Below are 18,596 nucleotides of genomic sequence, written 5' to 3' on the forward strand. Positions count from 1 at the left end.
AGAGAGAGAGAGAATTTTATTACAACAAAAAAGGGTGGGATAGTCTCGCTGAGGAGACAGTCCCCAGCAGAGAGGCCTTCTTTGTCCCTCTGACTTCTTGATGCTCCATGGGAAGTGACTGTGGTACCCTGGGTGTCCGTGACAGGGAAGAGAGGGACAGAGGGACAGACTGTCTCCTAAGAGGAGAAATCTCAGGTCTCTTGGTGGTTCACAAACTGGTTGGTCAGCCCCATCACGGTGCTCACTCTCACCACCTCCATGACACGGCTCAGCTGCCTTTACTCCATTGAAATGGAGAGATGGGAGGTGACAGTCAGATCCCAGACCCCATGGGTGGCAGAGCCCCAGTGTCCGCCCAGGTCTTTTGATTCATTCCCAGAGTTTATTTTGCCGGACTGACTTGAGTTGTGTGTCCTATCCTACAGTGCCAGGATTGATCTTCCTAAAAACCCTGCCTGCTCCCCACCAAAACAAACAAACTAACCAAACCCTCCAGTGAAACCCAATGCTCCTGAGATCAGATCAAGTGCCGCTTTCTCAGCTCAGCATTCTGAGCATCCATAAACCACCCACCAAAGTATCTATAAAATAAGATGAAATGCCAGGCGGTGGTGGCAGCGCCACCTTTAATCCCAGCACTCGGGAGGCAGAGGCAGGCGGATCTCTGTGAGCTCCAGGCCAGCCTGGTTTATGCAGTAAGTCTTAGCCAGAACGACTTGAACTTCTGGTCCTTCTGCCTCCACCTCCCAAGTGCTAGGATGATAGGCATATGCTCCCACTTCTGGTTTCTGAGTTACTGGGGGTTGAACCCAGGGCACGGTGTATGATGGGTAAGCACTCATCAACTGAGTACATCCCAACACTACCTTTTCTTTTGCAAAGGAATTGTTTGTAATCTTGCCAGAGCCTCCCAAGAACCCCGGATTGCAGACTCCGTATTTAGCAGTTTTATTCACTACCCTGTGTGCCTCCTCACCCTGAGACCCTGAGGCAGGAGTGAGAACCAAGCAGAGGGAGCAACTCCTGTCCAGTAGAGCTTGGGCAGTGGTCCTCAACCTGTGGGTCTCGACCCCTTTAGGGATTCCCATATCAGATATTCTGCATATTATATATTTGCATCATGATTCGTAACAGTAACAAAATTATAGCTATGAAGTGGCAATTAATTGGTTTTAGGGTTGGGGGGTCACCACAACATGAGAAGCTGTCTTAAAGGGACTCAGGGTTAGGAAGGCTGAGAACCACTGAGCTTGAGAGTACAGGCTAAGCTGACATCAGTGAGGCCTGTCAGCAGGAGTGAGTGACGTCACCTACATGGATGAAACACAGGCTAACCAGGGAGCTTAACACAGAAATAATATCATCTCGTGGGTGGGCAGAGGCGCAGCCAGCCCAGCCCTCAGGCCAAGCCAGGACGGGCACTTTATCTTGGGAATAGACCCTGGTAGTTGAGTAACTAAACCCAGTTTGGGTTTTGTGAAGCACACTCTTTCGGGTCATGAAATGACTCTACGTGACAAGATGATAAAGGATACATGGCGTGAGGCATGTCCAAACGTACAGGCGTCACACTGAGTAAACCTTAATGTCAGCCATAGACACCGTGACAGCCGGGTGTCACTATGGCTCTTACCAGCTGAAATAAAGTCCATGGGGGGAGTTTCCTGCACCTCCTAGGGGAAAGGGTGTGCCCTGGTGTAGCTGGAGTTTTCTCTCCGGGTCCTGCCAAGCCTCGGGAGTCCGGCAGCTCACTTATAAAATAAACACACAGGTGCTTATATTATTTGCAAGCTGTATGGCCGTGGCAGGCTTCTTGCTAACTGTTCTTACATCTTAAATTAACCCATTTCTATAAATCTATACCTTGCCATGTGGCTCATGGCATACCGGCATCTTCATATGCTGCTTGTCTCCCTCTGCCTTCCTGTTCTCTCAATTCTCCTCTCTGTTAGTCCCACCTATACTTCCTAACTGGCCACTGGCCAATCAGTGTTTTATTTATTGACCAATCAGAGCAACACATTTGACATACAGACCATCCCACAGCACTTACCCTTTAAAAAAAAAAAAAAGAAAGAAAGGTTTTAACTTTTACACATCTCCAAAGCCAGCTTGGTATATTTGGGAATTTGGGTGTAGCTTCTCTTACTACTTCCTGCTGGAGAGGGGTGCTGTATCTTATGGGGACACAAAGAAAATTTTAGGATTATGGAGTGGTCCGTGAGGTTGTATCGTCTGAGCCAGTTGCCTTGAAACGGTTCTGGATGTTGGATCATCAGGGCCTTGGTGTCATCGGAGACCTTTCAGGGGGTCTTGGCTGCTCAAACCTGATATATCTTAATCTGGAACAAATCCATAGCCTCTGGCTTTCTGTGGAAACAAAAGCAGAGCCTCCTTTCCAAAGCAACATATCCTTACATCCAAATTTTGAAGTCAAGTTAACTTTAAAATATACATATTGGCATAACTCAACAGCCTTTACGATCAAATGTTTTTCTGTAGCTAAAAATCCCAAAGACAACACAATCCAGACTCTCTGTGTAATATCCATCTTTACATGGCTTATTTTTTACACTACCCTCACTGTCTCTTTAAAGACTTCATTTTAAAAAACTATTTGTTCATATAACTGCATACATTCCCTTTTCTCTCTATTTCAAGCCTACGTACATTTTTACACACATTGTAAAGCATTTAAAGTCTTGTTCCAACTGAATCTGTCTTATTGTGAATCTATTGTTTTAAACTGCAGCATTACTAGGGCTAAAATAGCAGCTTTGGCTGGTGGCTCCGCCCACCTCAGCTTCCCAACATGGCGGTGGTACATTTATCACCAGCTCTGGGCCACCGCCAGCTCTGGGAGCCATCAACTCTTAGAAACAGTGGTTCTGTGCTTCTATCAAAGCAGTGTATAGCCCAGAAACCTCTTTCTGTTTTTTCTTCATACTAGCAAAGACTAAATCTACTACACAGTGTAATGTGCCTCTTGCAAACACCTGATTCCCGCCATACTGCAGGTCAAGCGTGCACCCAGGAACCCGCCATAGTAGCTCAAACTCACAGGCTGCTGCTAACTTGAGAGAGACAATTAGGAAGCTCTTTTTAGCTCCGTTTTAGAATCTTTTCTCTCAGGTTTTAGGTGGAAACCCTTGCCCCATGTTGGGCACCATTTGTAGCTGGAGTTTGATCTCCATTTCTGTGATCATCACCCTAACCAAAAGCAACTTGGAGAAGAAAGGATTTATGTGTAGATGTAACCAACTATCTTATTAAATAAGAAACACAGAACCAATACAAAGAAGAAAGCCAAGAGGTCAGAGCTAAGAGCTAAAACCTTACCTTTCCTCCTGCGGTGGTCCTACCTCTCCGAACCAGAGCTACTTCCTGTGTGTCTGTCTTTTTATATGTTTCTGTTCTGCCTTCTCATTGGTTATAAACCCAACCACATAACCGCCTCATCACGGCTTGTCTGTATAGACCTCCAGGTTTTCTATTGATTGGTATTGAGATTAAAGGCATGTATATCCAATACTGGCTGTATCCCTGAACACACAGAGACTTTCCTAGCTCTGCCTACCAAGTGCTGGGATTACAAGCGTATGCCACCACTGCCCTGCTTTCCTATGGCTTGCTAATAGCTCTGACCCCCAGGGAACTTTATTTATTAACATACAAATAACTTTTTTTTTTTTTTTTTTTTGGTTTTTCGAGACAGGGTTTCTCTGTGTAGCTTTGCGCCTTTCCTGGAACTCACTTGGTAGCCCAGGCTGGCCTCAAACTCACAGAAATCCGCCTGGCTCTGCCTCCCGAGTGCTGGGATTAAAGGTGTGCGCCACCAACCCCCGGCCAAATAACATTTTAATATAAATAAAATATCAACATATTTATGTCCTCTTACAGTCTACAATCCATCATCAAGCGAAGCTGAGAAAGGAACTCAAGGCAGGAGCTGGAAGCAGAAACCAGAGCATGCTGCTATGGCTCTGGCTGGCACCTAAGCTCAGGCTCTGATATCTTTCTCATATGGCCCAGGGCCGCCTGCCCAGGGATGGCACCGCCATAGTGGGCTGGGCCCTCCTATATCGACTAGCAATCAAGGAAATGCCTCACAGTCATGGCCACCGGCCAATCTGACGGAGGCAGTTTCTCAGTTGGGATTCCCTCTCCAGGTGAAACTAAATTTGGTCAAGTTGACAGGGAAGCTAATATTACAGGGCGCGGGAGCCTTCTAAAATTCCACTCAATTTCCAGAGCATCTTTAGTGTTCTAACAAGGAGGTCTGTCTGGGGATGAAGTTGGTAAAGTATATGGAGGAAGTCCAGAGACTGATCCCCAGTACCACAGTACAGATGGAGGCCAGAGGATCAGGAGTTCAAGGTCATCCTTGGCTACATGTAGAGTTTGAGGCCAGCCTGGGCTACATGAACCCTGTCTCAAAAAGAAAAGGCAATAGGTATTCATTTGCTTCTCTGTTGCTATGGTAAAACACTGACCAAAAGCAACTTGGGGAGGAAAGGTCTTATTAGGATCACAGTCCATGATGGAGGGAAACCGAGGCAGCGATCATGAAGGGCCACGGCTTACTGCTTGTTCAGCTGCCTTCCGTATACAACCCAGACCCAGCTGCCTGGGGTGGCACAGCCCAGAGTGGGCCCTCCTCTGTCAGTTAGCAATCAAGAAAACACCCCACAGACATTTATCTGCAGGCCTGTGGAGGCAGCTCCTCAACTGAGGCTCCCTCTTCCCAGATGCATCAGGTTGACAACCAAGAACGACCACCACACCCACTATGGCAGGGAGGAAAGTCTTTTGTAACCTAGGAAAGCTCCTGTTCCAGGCATCAGGAAAACAGGGAGCTGGGAATTTCTCAAGGAATATGTGGATCTTGGGGAGTGAATGCTTCCACAACACAGATGCCTCAGTAAGAAAAGAGCAAGGACCTGGGCGGTGGTGGCGCACACCGTCAATCCAGCACGAAGAGGCAGAGGCAGGTGAATCTCTGAGTTCAAGGCCAGCCCGGTCTACAGAGCGAGTTTCCGGGACAGCCAGGGCTGCACAGGGAAAGCAAGAAAAAGGAAAAGAAAAAAGAGCAAAGGGCCTGTGGCTAGCCAAGGCTGGCCCACACTGACCATGTCCTGTGACCCACAGGCCCGAGTCTCAGGGTGGAGCTGAAGAACAGGAGCCCCAAAGGGGGTGGTGGCTGCAGGGAGCAGAGAGGGTCCTGGGCTATAAGCAGGAAGGAGGCAAGAGTGACAAGACACTGTGGGGGAGACAGGATGGTGGCTGCCAAGGCCACCGAGCTCGACCCTTCCCTCCTCACCTCCTCCCAACACTGCACAGGGTGGGTGTCCAAGCAGGGCTCTGACAACACATGGCACCCTGCCCTTGGTGACAAGTTAACATTGGCAAGGGGTGTGCGAACCTGAGGAACTGTACACACACAGACACCAGCTGGGACAACTCACAGGTGACACAGCCCAGCTGCCCTTCGCGAGAGAAACCGGGCAACTGGGCAGGGTTCTTGAACTGTACATAGCATGCCCGTCTGGGGCACTCAAAAGCAGGAAGCATTTTTTTTTAATTTAGCTTACATATGATAAAAATCCAGTGTGACCAAAAGGACATTGGTGACTCTGGGGCTCTGGCCTGCTTTTCAGGGTAATCAGTGGTGTAAGTTGTTAAGTGCTAAGTCTCAAACCGGGATAAAGGCTAGGGTGCCTGTTTAACGTATCAAAGCAGACCTGGCCACCAGGTCCTCCCTGCATCCCTCAGTCCCTACCTGATACAGGGTCCTCCTAGCCAGGATACCCCGCCCTCTACCCTAAACTTCTCCAGCCCAGGGGCTGAGCTGCCCTTCCCTATATAATCCAGCCATTTTGGTTACCTGGTGTCCTAGGGTTTCTTTTGCTGTGAAGAGACACCATGACCACAGCGACTTCTATACAGGAACACAGTTAATTGAGATGGCTTACAGTTCAGAGGTTTAGTCCATTATCATCATGTCGGGGAGCATGGCATCTGTGAGTTTCGTATGCAGCAGACAGACACGGTGCTGGAGAAGGAGCTGAGGATTCTGCATCTTGATCCACAGGCCACAGAAAGTGGACTGAGACGCTGGGCCAACCTTGAGCATAGGAGACCTCAAAGCTGGTCCCCATAGTGACTGACACACTTCCTCCAACGAGGCCACACCTCCTAATAGTGTCACTCCCAATGAGATTATGGGGGCCATTTTCTTTCAGACCTCCACACCTGGTCTTTTCATCTACTCTTCAGGCCGGTCTCTTGGCCCAGGCTACCCCTCTTGGTCAGCAGATGCTCTCCCTTCTCACCTCCCCCCCCTCTCCTCCCATGGCCCAGGGTCATGTCCACTCTGGACTCTCCCAGATGTTCCTGCTTCTGGCCATGCTCTCCTACATGTCTATAATAAACTTTCTCCTCCACCGTACCAGGAGCAGTCTTTTTTTTTTTCCCTGTTCATTAAGCGAAAGCCCTGCAGGGCAGCAGGCACAGCTGTGCCTCAGTCCTTGTGAAAACTCAGAATCTCAGCCTCTCAAATAAAATCATTTGCGATCTGCACTGAACCTAATATACACTCCCGTCCCTTGACTTCCATTTTGCTTTGATTTTATTTAGTTTGTTTTGGGTGCTTTTTGTTTGGTTGTGTTTAGGTTTTGATTTGAGACAAGGTCTAGCTTGATAGCCCAGGCTGACAATGAACTCACAACCCTTCTGCCTCAGCCTCTCAAGAGCTGCAGTTACAAGCCTGGGCTACCCCAACTGAACTCTTCCTTATACTTTGAGTCATCGTGAGTCTGCTTTTAATATCATGTAAAGCTACACAATGTTAGACTGTTTTATATAGATAATAAGGACAAGGGGGAAATCTGGATGTATGAGATATGGGTGCAATCCTTTTTCCTGGAATGTTTTCTGTTCATGATTGGCTGACTTTCCAGATGGAGTACCTACAAGTGTTCAGGGCTAGGTATGCTTAAGAACTTTTATCTTCCATTCTTTTGAGTTTCCTCGTATAAATAAGGACTGGATTTCATTTATTTATTCATTCATTCATTCATTGAGACAAGGTCTCCTATATCCCAAGCTGGCCTCAAACTTGAACTTCTGATCCTTCTACCTCTACCTTCTGAGCGCTGGGATAACAGGTCTGTGCCACCATTCCTGGCTTATGTGGTATTGGGGATCCAACCCAAGATTTCATGCATGCTAGGCAAGTGCTCTACCAACTGAGCTACATCCACAGCCCCTGCATTTGCTTAAGGGAGAAAAAGATGTTCTGAGTGCTTAGGGTGGAACTCAAGACCTTCTGTGTGATAGACAAACCCTCTACCTCTAAGCTACACCCCCATCCTCTGTGAGTGTTTAAATTACGACAGGGTTGAATGTGGTTGTGCATACAATTCCAGCATTCAGGAGGCAGCAGCAGGCAGGTCTCTGTGTGTTACAGCTGTGAGACCAGCCTGGGCTACATAGAGAGCTCCAGGACAGCCAGGACTACACAGTGAGGCCCTATCTAAAAAAAAAAAATAATAATAGTAAAAATAAAAGTAGGGGCTAGAGAGATGGCTCAGTGGTTAAGAGCACTGGCTGCTTTTCCACTCAATACATAAGTTCTGACGGGCAAAGGAGGGTAACTCCTGAGCGATGGGCGGCCTTGAGAAGACCCGAGAGAAGACAGGACTCCAGCGTGGAAGAGTCGGACGGCCTTTCTTCAACAAACACCTAGGGTGTGGAGATCATCTGGCAACCATGAGGGAAGGCTCCTCCCGACCTGCCCATTGCCTGGCAGCAGGACCTGATAAGACAGGTGGTGGCTTCAAGGACTGGGTGTGCACAACTGAAAATATTGACTTGGGGCACCAGTCGGCAAAAGGTCCCTCTCCCTGGGTTCTGATTGCCCGGAGCACTCCTGATAACTATCCTCCTGTTTCCTGGGACTCGCTTATGCTTGCGTTTATAAACCATAATAAAACTGAATTTACCCCTAAGTGTGGTAGTATGATGCACTTGTCACCCATCGGAGGCCGGAGGGTAGTGAGTTCAAGGCCAGTCTAGGCTACAATAAGACCCTATATTTAAAGAAGAAGGGGGTGGGGGGAAGGAGTAACATGGAGATAACTCAGACGGTAAAGGCCCCTGATGCCAAGGCTGCCAACCTGAATTCCACTCCCAGGACCACAGGGCGAAGGTGAGAACAGCTTCCACAAGGCGGTCTCCGACCGCCACATTCATGTACCTGTCTTTACACAATAGATAAATGAGTAATTACAGAAATAGACAAATAAAATGTCAAGTTTTTAAAATACAGAGGGTTTGCCCGTGAGGTCAAGCAGGTGCCGTAACAGTGGTCCCTTAAGCTGATTTAGGGAAAAAAAAAAAAAAAAAAGACTAAGAATTTCCCATGGATTGATGGGGCAACCCCAAAACAGACAGCTTCTGCTCTAGCTGGCAGTGCTGTGGCTTTGTCCCCAACTCTAAAAGGAGATTTACTCAATGTGGCAGCATCGGAAGGGACAAAGAGACACCTGGGTCTCTCAATTCTGCTAACAGTTCTAAAACAAAACACACTGAAATCGAGACGCTCAGGAAGCCTGGCCCAGCCACATGGGGGGGAGTTTGTTTCCCTGAGATTTATCATTTGTCAGACCACCTTGCAGGCAAGACTGGAGCCAAGACAAAGATGGCTGAGGGGTGGGTGGGACCACACCCTGGCCAGGACTGGACTGCCCAGCTAAGCTCCGGTCCTCATCTTAAACCCAAATCTCAGGCCAGGACTCTGAAAATAGACTTGGGGCGGTCACTGTATGTCTTTGTCCCTCTTCCCAATGTGGCCATGTTGAGGATTCTTTTTTCTGTTTTTCACTATCGTTGGTTTGTTTAATTGGCTTATTAAGTAAGGACAGGTGGCCAGACCTGGCATATTGGGGCTGTCGGTGCCCAGGCTCTGACCAGCACAGGAACACAGTTATGACTGAAGTCCCTTACTGGGTTGTTTCCTGGCCCTGGCTGAGAGCTGGAAAGAGAGCTTGGAAGGACAATGCTGGCCTAAAAGCCCAGCTCCACGGGGCCAGGAAGATGTCAGGGACCTGGAATATAAGTACCCTAGCCACAGAGGGGCCACCCGTGAGCTTCCTGGACTAGTCTGTTCCTACTTCCTGTCCCGCGTATCTGTTTATTCTCCATCCGTTTCCAACAGAGTTGATATAGTTTAAGCCTCAGCAGTGGTGCTAAGCTCTGACGCACACCTAGTCCAGCAGTGCACGGACCGTGTGACAGCCAGAAACTCCACACTGATGGCAGTGGTGCAGGAGCTGTGGCCATGCTTCATCCGGCCATCTCCGGCCCTAAACCTCGGGAGACAGGACAGGCGGGCAAACCCCTGTACACACTTCAAGGAGCCTAGCTACACCCCAAAGCACACAGTCCACCCTCCACAGGCAAACACTGGCTCCACACACACCCACTCTATCAAGCACAGCGTTAAAAGGGAGGAAAGGGTGGTGTGAAGCAATGTGGGTGGGTGTGACGGTGAGGAGCAGGGACAAACCCATATATCAGTGCCAAGTCCTGCACTGAACTATCGTGGCATCTAGAAATTACAGGCACCACACACCCATCACTAAAAATAGACTCTGGACATCTGCAGGGATAGGAACCCAGACCTCCTAGGCCCCTGGCAAAGACACCTGGATGGACACAAGGGAGCTGTGTGTTTGCTCAAGGACAGGCTTGAGAATTGCATAGTCCTGACTTCCACGCCCAGCTCAGCCACTTTCTGTGAGTGGTCCTGATGCTGAGGTCTGGCAACAGCAGAAGACTCTCTGATAGGACCACCCCAACCTGATTCCTTGCCAAGTGTACTGCTGCAAAGCTCAAGTGAGCCTGAATATCCGAAACTCTACTGCAAACTGTAAGAGGCTCTGCACTGGTCAAGAGCCATGGTCCAAAGTTAAGAGCACTGGCTGCTCTTCCAGAGGTCCTGAGTTCGATTCCCAACAACTACAGGGTGGCTCACAGCCTTCTGGTGCCCTCTCCTGGCCTGTAGTGCAGGCATGCAGGCAGAAAACTGTATACACAAAAGATAGATAGATAGATAGATAGATAGATAGATAGATAGATAGATAGATAGATAGATAGATAGACAGACAGATAGACAGATGATAGATAGATAGATAGATAGATAGATAGATAGATAGATAGATAGATAGATAGATAGATAGATAGATCTTAAAAGAAGAAAAAGAAAAAAAGCCATGGTCTGTAGCCAGAGCATCAACCAAGGCACATTCTTTTGGAACAGCCTGGAGGAGACTTGCCTGCCCTGCACACCAAGCTTCCATGCCCCAGGAAGGACCCCCCTGCCCATCCCTCCCCACCCACATACATACACATAGCAGAGCCAGTTGATGGAGCCAGCTGGGGCTTTATTTTGGAAAATACAATTGCATTGGGTTTGGGAGGGAGGTGGGGGCCAGAGGGGTTCTCCAGATGGAAGATCCCTCCCTAGGTTGGCCAGAAGGCTAGGGCTGATCCTGTTCCCTGCACTCGGCCATACAGCTGTCTCCCCCATGAGCCCCGAGCAGCTGCAGAAGCACAGGCTGGCGACGGCTCCAGCGGCCGTTCACTTGGGCAGGATATCGGAGGACTCCGACACCAGCTTCCCATCACGGGTTTCGATCTTCTTCACAACCACAGCCTTGGTGCGAGTGATCGTGCTGGAGCCTCCGAGAGAGCTGAAGCTGGGCTGGAAGGAGCTCATGCCATAGCTGAAGCCGGGGCTGGTGAGTCCCCCATAGGCTGAGCTCAGCCCTCCTGGTCCAGGGCAAGGGGGAGAGAGGGAGACAGCCACGTGAGCACAGGCTTAGGACCCCTTCTCCCTAGTCACTCTCTGGTAACCGTAGATGGAGAGGCTGGCCCAGACTTGACTGATTACTAGGTGGGTCACAGCTCAGCTGTCTGGAGAAGCAGACCCAGCACAGGAGAGACTTCCCTACCAGCTGCATGTGCCTGACCAGCACTCAGCGGAGCCCTTCTTTCCGCTATTTGGAGAGGAATGTGAAGACTCATTAGAGCCCACGATAACACACGTAAGGAACTTAGACGGGCCTGGCACACAGCTAGCATCTGTGTGGGACTTTCTATTAGTGAGGATATTATTTAGGTCCTTAGTCTATCGTCAATCACCCCGGGATTCTCCCAAGAACAGGGGTCCTACCCCTTCCCTTTGTCAACTGCCACTGAGCACAGCCTCTTCCAGAGCCCTGACTTCCTGGGTCCTCTGCCCTCCACCCCTAACACCCAGGACACTCACCTGAGTAGCCACTGGTGGTCTTCGTATGGATGCTCATGTTCTGCATTCCGGACTCCAGCCTGTACCCAGATACACGGATGTCAGGACCAACTCTTGGCCCTTTCTTTCCTCCCCCAGCAGAACCCAAGTCCCAGGGAGGCTCCAGACAGCACCTGCCCTTCCCAGGAGAGACCTCCAGACCCACCTGCTCTCCTCGCCCTCCAGAAGCTTGCGGTAGGTGGCGATCTCGATGTCCAGCGCCAGCTTGACGTTCATCAGCTCCTGGTACTCGCGCAGCTGCCGGGCCATGTCCTGCTTGGCCTGCTGCAGGGCAGCCTCCAGCTGGGCCAGCTTGGCATTGGCATCCTTAATGGCCATCTCCCCACGCTGCTCGGCATCAGCAATGGCAGCCTCCAGGGTTGCTTTCTGTGGGGAAGGAGACAGATAAGCAGATGGCATCTGGTATGTCTCCTCCCTTTAAAAATCCATCCACATTGGGCTTCTTTGGTTGTCATTTGATTTAAAACCCAAGCTGGCCTAGAACTCACTATATAGTCCAAGCTGGCCTTGAACTCACAGCAATCCTCCCGTTCCAGCCTGCTGACCGTTGGGGTGACTGGTGTGTACCACCACTCCTGGTTGTATGCAGTCCTGAACCCAGGGCCTTGGGCTTGCTAGGCAAGCACTTGAGCAACTTGAGCTACATGCCCAGCCCCACCCTGAGCTTCTTTGAAAGTCTCCCCTCTCTGACTTAGACCAACTCCATCCATCCATCCATCCATCCATCCATCCATCCATCCATCCATCCATCATCGACAGGTGACACTGAGCAAACCTGGGAAGCAACGGGAGCTGCTTCCGGGCATTTCCCGCTCACACTTCCACCTGTGGCGATGCAAGAGCTTTGCTTTATCCGGATCAGATCCCTAGCTTCTAGACTTTTCATCAAGTAGCAAAACCCAGCCTTGCCCTGCGTATGGCAGACTAGTAGAGCAGGCCTGGGGGAATGGGACCTGGACTCTAGCCAACCACCCGGAGCTCTTTCCCTAGATGCTGCTCATGGCGACGCCCACAGCAGCCGAGAAGCTGCCCCTCCCACTCTCAACCCCGGTTCTCCCCAGTCCCACCCAAGTCCAGCAGTACCTGGCCTTTGAGAGCATCGATCTCCGCCTGCAGGCGGTTGATGCTGCGGTTCATCTCAGAGATCTCGGTCTTGGTGCGACGCAAGTCATCCCCATGCTTCCCAGCCTGGGCCTGCAATTCCTCGTACTGCAGGGGCAAGAAGGGAAGTGAGGTTCTAGCTGGGAGAGCCCGTCTTGGTGAAGCCACAAAAGCCTGGGTCATCTCACCCACCAACCTCCTACATATGTGCAGAAGCATGCCTAAGTATGTGCATGCATGCGCGCGCGCACGCACGCACGCACGCACGCACGCACGCACGCACGCGCACACACACACACACACACACAGCAATGAAGGTCCCGTTCCAGAACTCCAGGCTTCCATTCTGCAGAACCAGCCCACATGAGTTCCCTCCTCATGATCCAGGGCACAGAACTGGCCAGGAAGGGAGGCCCAGGCTTACAACCCTGTTCTTTACCTTAATCTGGTACATGCTTTCAGCCTCAGCCCGGCTGCGGTTGGCGATGTCCTCATACTGGGCACGGACCTCAGCGATGATGCTGTCCATGTCCAGGGAGCGGCTGTTGTCCATGGACAGCACCACAGACGTGTCTGAGATCTGAGACTGCAGCTCACGGATCTCCTGTAGGGCAGGGGCGGGGTGGTAAGGCTCTGTCCCTGTACACAGGGTCCTTTGCAAGTGAGAGCTAGGGCTTAGAGACATCCAAGTTATCAGCGGAAGGAAGACAGCCAAAACTCTGAGCCGTGGAGGGAGACAGCAAGGAAAGCCTGAAGCTGGGTAAACAGGCAAGGGGAAGACCCTGTCCCCACTCGGCCCCAACACTTAAGCCCAGAGGCCTTCAACACAGCGCAAAGACCAGGAACAGGGGCTCTGAGGACACCGCGAGTCTGAGTTAGGCTGGGCTGCCACTCTGTATGAGGACCTGGGATGGGTTATTTCGCCTCTCGGAGCCCATTTCCCCATTTCAAGTAGGGGCTGCAGCCTCTACAACAATGTTAACTGGGGCTGTGGTTATCGGACCCTTGTTGAGTGGTGTGCTGGACGACAGGGGTAGACCGTCTAGGTGCCAGAGTAGGATACTGACAGGCTGAAGGACCTGCCCACTCCAGCCCCGGAGAAAGTACCTCTTCATGGATCTGGCGAAGGAAGTTGATCTCATCAGTCAGCCCTTCCAGTCGGGACTCCAGCTCCACCTTGTTCATATACGCCTCGTCCACATCCTGAGGGGGAGGGGAGGGGCCTGAGTTCAGTACCCAGGGGCTCCCCAACATCTGCCCATGGCTTAGACGTGTGGCTGGCTGCTGTCTATTCCTCTGGATCCCAGCCAAGAACTTTATCTCTGCTTCCTGCAGGCCCACACCCCACCCTTCCTCCTCTAGAAAGCTAAGGCTAGACCACTAACTTTGTCCAACTTGATACCTGGAATACTATCTAACTGCAGGAAACTAACTCTCTGTCTTGTCTACCTTTCTATTATGTTATCTATTATTTGCATCAGATGGCAAAAGAATTTGTCCTATTCCTTAGAAAGCAATGAAGTCATCAGAAAACTCCTCATCTAAGTCCCAAAGCTCACGCTCCTGGTCTGCATGCAGGTTAGAGGACCCTCGACTTCTTTTTTAAATTTGTTTGTATTATCTTTAATTATGTGTAAGTGTGCACGCCTGAATGTGGTTATGTACACATGAGTTCAGGTGCCGGAGGCTGGGGCATCGGCTCCCCTGGAGCTGTGGTTACAGGTGGTTGTGAGCCATTGGATGTGGGTGTTAGGAACTGAACTCAGGTCCTCTGAAGAGAGGCAAGTGCTCTTAACCACTGAGCCATCTCTGCAGCCCCCCAGACCCTCACCTTCTTGATGAGGACAAATTCGTTCTCCATCTCTGTACGCTTGTTGATCTCATCCTCGTACCTAGTGAGAGAAGACTTGGAGTCAGCAGGCAAAGGTGCAGACAAGGCTGCCCTGTGTCTGCTGCTGCCAGGGACGGAGCCCCATGCACACATGCACGCAGAGCCAAACGCAGGCGCGCAGAGAATTTCACTCCTACCCACCTTCTTTTCTGATGGGGGAAATGAATGTCTACAAAGTTTAGTTCAGAGATGTAAGGCACGAGAGGCTGGTCCATCTGACCTCCCTACCATTTCCCTCTCCCACCCAACCTTATTCAGCCAGTGGGGAGGCCAAGAGCAGGAATGCACTCTCCAAATACACGCTAGATTTGGCGTGTTGAGAGAGTTAGCATGGGGCCTGACAGGAGACCTCAGAGCACTGTCTGGAGCTCGCCAGAGGCTGGATCATGGCTGTTAGTGTGAAATCGAAGACTGCTAGCTGCCTCTCTCATCTAAGTACACTTTTTTTTTTTAGAAAAACAGAATCTCACTGTGTAGCTCTGGCTGGCCTGGAACTCACTATGAAGATCAGACTGTGTTTGCATAATCCTCCTGCCTCTGCCTCCTGAATGGACTACTACACATGTATGCCACCATACCCAGCTTAGGTACACTATTTAAACAGGAAATTTGTTACCCAAATCTAGACAGTCCTGGCATTGAAAGCAGGCGGACACTATCAGCATCTTGGATGGTGAGTATAAAATAGACTGTCCCAAATAAAACTGATCATAGGGTCTCAGGACCAAACTGCCCACAAGCGGCGGGCAGTGGGGACTTGGGCCTCTGTCTCAAAATGTGGGGCAAGGTGGGCGGACTTCATTTGGGGAGGGGCTCACTTATTCTTGAAGTCCTCCACCAGGCCCTGCATGTTGCCAAGCTCTGCCTCCAGCTTCAGTTTCTCCTGGCCCAGGGTCTCCAGCTGCCGCCGCAGGTTGTTGATATAGCTCTCAAACATGTTGTCCATGTTGCTCCTCGACGTCTTCTGCTGCTGCAGCAGGCTCCACTTGGTCTCCAGCATCTTGTTCTGCTGCTCCAGGAAGCGCACCTGCGTGGGGGGGGACAGCAAAAGGGCCACATCAGGCTAGGGTCAGGGTCTAGAGGGAACGAGCGCTGTCCTCTCCCCTGAGCAAGGGGTCACCTATGACCCGGGGAACAGCACAGTGAGACGGTGTGGCATCTGGAGCCATGTCCCACCTATGACCCGGGGAACAGCACAGTGAGACGGTGGCATCTGGAGCCATGTCCCTCCAGCACTTGGAACGGGAAAGGCTAACGCTGTACCTGCAGCACAGACCTTATTTGCATAGACTATACATCACAGATCAATAAAAAAAAAAAAAGCCCCACTTTCTGAGGGTGTGTTAATTACCTTTTATATATGTATGAGAAGGGGATAGATTATTCACATCAGATAATATCAGTCTTCATTTGGAGGGACCTTGAAGAAAGGCCCTGGAAATTTATTTGTTTGTTTGTTTGGTTTGGTTGTTTGTTTTTTGAGACAGGGTTTCTCTGTGTAGCTTTGGCGCCTTTCCTGGAACTCAGTCTGTAGCCCAGGCTGGCCTCAGACTCACAGAAACCACCCTGCCTCTACCTCCCGAGTGCTGGGATTAAAGGCGTGCGCCACCACCGCCCGGCAGGTCCTGGAAATTTTAGGGAACTTTCTCCCTGAGGCCCAGAGTGGTTGCTAAGGCTTCTACGTCAATACTGCTGCTAACTCGAGCTGTGTAACTTGGTCTGGGTCTCTCTAACCTTGAAAAAGCCTCCAGAAGCTCGGGTAGGCGCTTTAGGGAGTTCCTTCTCCACACAGAGCCCACTTTCAGCAGAGGAAGAGGCAGTCACGTCTCCCTCCCACCCTGCAGCCTCAAGCGTTGAGATTCACAGATTCTGGCGTCTCCACACCCTCTTGCCCAGTTTCCACAGCCCTCTCCTCCCACCATAAACACAGAACTCACATCTTAGAACATGCAATCCAAGACATGGTACGGGAGGAACTCTTTCACACGTCTAACAGAGCGCTCCAAAGGGGAGAAATGCATTTTGTGCACTCAGCCTGAAGCTGTAACCTTTTAAACTGGGGGGGGGGGGTACAATCGGATTACTTTCCCACCACCCATGAGGCAGATCCTTTCTTCACCGCAATTACTAAAAATAAAAATAAACAAGTAGCCCCAGTGGTTCAACCATTTCATCCTAATGGAATGATGAATTCCGGCCAGGCGCTGCCAAACTTCCCCCAGTGTGAGCTGAGCAGGCAGAAAGTGATTTAGCGCCTGTCCATTTTACAGATGAGGAAGTCAAGTTGACAACATGGCCCATCCCAGGAAACTGTGGGGCCCTGTAACCAGAAGCCACACTCCTCCAGCCTGCACCGACTGCTCTCCATCAGGTCAGGTCGCAATGAGAAGCTAAGGGCCCTAACAGCAGCTGGCAAGCCCTGGTGAGAAGGGCAGGCGCTCCTGGGGCCTCCGACTCCGCCGGGCTCATCTGCCCCGTGTTTTCCCTCCTCCCGTTCCCGCACGGCCTCTTAGGAGCCAGTCAGCAGAAAGGGCCAATCGTCCTGGGGCCACGAAGGCAGGCCACCTAGCCACAGGACTGCAAAATCTGGCCTGGCTCTGGACTTGCGAAGGGACCAGGCGATTGGGGCGGAGCCAGGGTGGGAAGCCGAAAGGGGGTACAAGGGCCAAGCAGGCAGATGGGCGTTGGCAGGCCGACGCTATCTGGGGCCATAAACTCCGGTTTTAACAGGTCGTGAAACTGGGGTGTCCAACGCCCGCAGACTTTGAATCCCGCACGGGCTTTCCCGAGGCGGAGCCCCGCGACTCCCCCCGCGACGCCGGAGCGCCTCCTGGTGGACGGGCAGAGCCGGGACGCCGCCGACCTCCGCCCTGGCTCCGCAGCGGCCCCGCCCACACTGAGCGAGCCGGGCAGGGGCCAAGCAGTGACTCAGCCTGAGCCCCACACTCTGTCCCCGGACACCAAAGACCTCCATCTGCGTTTGCCGGGTTCAATCGAGACACCTGCGACCTGCTGGGATCCTACCCAACCCTTCGTAATTTAACAGGAAGAAAGAAAAACGCACCAGGGCACCAAGAGGAAATCCTGGGGCGGTGCGAGGGGAGGGGAGGCTTCCCGGCCACCGGAGAGCCGCCGAGCGCGACAGTGAAGGCGCCTGGCCCGCCAGCATCGGGATAGGCAGGGCAGAGCGCGGATTCGGGTGAGGCAGTGCAAGAGGACTTAGTCACAAGCACTTCAGACCCTCTCGACCCAAACCGAAGTGTATGAGAGAACCTGGAAGGGAGTGTGGCCAGGATGGGTAGGGCACAGCAGAAGCTCGTGGGGGGCTAGCGATGTGCCCATCCTCTGTGACGGCCGAAGGAAGGGCTCGGGACAGTTTAGTCGGGCGGAGGGCGGAGGGGGGGTTCTCACCTTGTCAATGAAGGAGGCGAACTTGTTGTTAAGGGATTTGATCTGCTCCTTCTCCTGGGTGCGCACGGCCTGGATGTTGGGGTCCACCTCCAGCTTCAAGGGGCTCAGCAGGCTTTGGTTCACCGTGACTGCCGTGATACCCCCTACACCAGCCCCGCCGCTGAAGCCCCCCAGACCCATACTGGTGCCTAGGCTTCCCCGGAAGCTGCTGCCGCTGCCCACCCGGGAAAAGCTGGACGAGCTGATGCGCGCACCGGGGCCACTCGTGTACGAGCGGCTGCTGAAGGCCCGGGGGCCGGAGGTGGACACCTTGTAGGACTTCTGGGTCACCCTGATGGACATGGTGAAGTCTGGAGTGATGGCAGTACGCTGAAGGCGGAGGTTCGAGAGCGAGCGAGCGAGCGAGCAGCTGCTTCTAGGCCGCGGGACAGCGCCCAGCTCTTTATAAAAGAGAGCCCAGCCCCAGGGGAGGGAAAAAGACCTCTTACCTGAGTGGCTAGACACTGAGAGGGCAGGGCCTAACCCAACGTCTGCTACCTCCGGGCAGGACTCAGGTGAGGGCAGTAGAGAGCTGCTCCCACCCAGGATCCCTCTCCGACCCCACCCTAAAAATCCAGTTGAGCTCCTATGAGACCAGGAAGTAAGCCTGGGGTCTCCCAGCCCTGGGATCTAGGCGTCTTGCCTCCTGTCTTCTGTGAGAACTACTGGGGAAGTCTGGGTGGAAAGGGTTCCCTGGCATTTGGGGTCTTAAAAAAAAAATCAGGGTCTTGCTTGAACTCACTATGCCACCAAAGCTGGCACCTGCCTTTACCACCCCAGCAC

At 51.7% G+C, this 18,596-nt stretch overlaps 1 protein-coding gene across 1 annotated transcript; it reads right to left on the bottom strand.

Annotated features, from left to right (window-relative positions):
- Nucleotides 1–10,424: 10,424 nt before the first annotated feature.
- On the bottom strand, nucleotides 10,425–18,203 carry LOC102918688 (keratin, type II cytoskeletal 8). Its single transcript, XM_006981867.4, has 9 exons — nucleotides 17,775–18,203; nucleotides 15,182–15,390; nucleotides 14,304–14,364; nucleotides 13,580–13,675; nucleotides 12,912–13,076; nucleotides 12,455–12,580; nucleotides 11,517–11,737; nucleotides 11,333–11,391; nucleotides 10,425–10,833 (listed from the first exon to the last, which is right to left on the bottom strand). The coding sequence occupies exons 1-9, from the start codon at nucleotides 18,114–18,116 to the stop codon at nucleotides 10,643–10,645; spliced, it is 1,470 nt and encodes a 489-aa protein (XP_006981929.1). The 5' UTR covers nucleotides 18,117–18,203; the 3' UTR covers nucleotides 10,425–10,642.
- Nucleotides 18,204–18,596: the final 393 nt, after the last annotated feature.

The sequence above is a fragment of the Peromyscus maniculatus genome, chromosome 20 (genome assembly GCF_049852395.1).
Source record: "Peromyscus maniculatus bairdii isolate BWxNUB_F1_BW_parent chromosome 20, HU_Pman_BW_mat_3.1, whole genome shotgun sequence".
Lineage (NCBI taxonomy): Eukaryota > Metazoa > Chordata > Mammalia > Rodentia > Cricetidae > Peromyscus > Peromyscus maniculatus.

What these genes read in the sequence shown, in the direction of transcription:
- LOC102918688 (XM_006981867.4), bottom strand. Translation starts at nt 18,116, where the DNA reads ATGTCCATCAGGGTGACCCAGAAGTCCTACAAGGTGTCCACCTCCGGC. An exon ending in TTCGCCAGATCCATGAAGAG is followed by an intron (nt 13,077 to 13,579) that starts GTACTTTCTCCG and finishes CCTGCCCTACAG; the next exon opens with GAGATCCGTGAGCTGCAGTC. An exon ending in TCGATGCTCTCAAAGGCCAG is followed by an intron (nt 11,738 to 12,454) that starts GTACTGCTGGAC and finishes CCTTCCCCACAG; the next exon opens with AAAGCAACCCTGGAGGCTGC.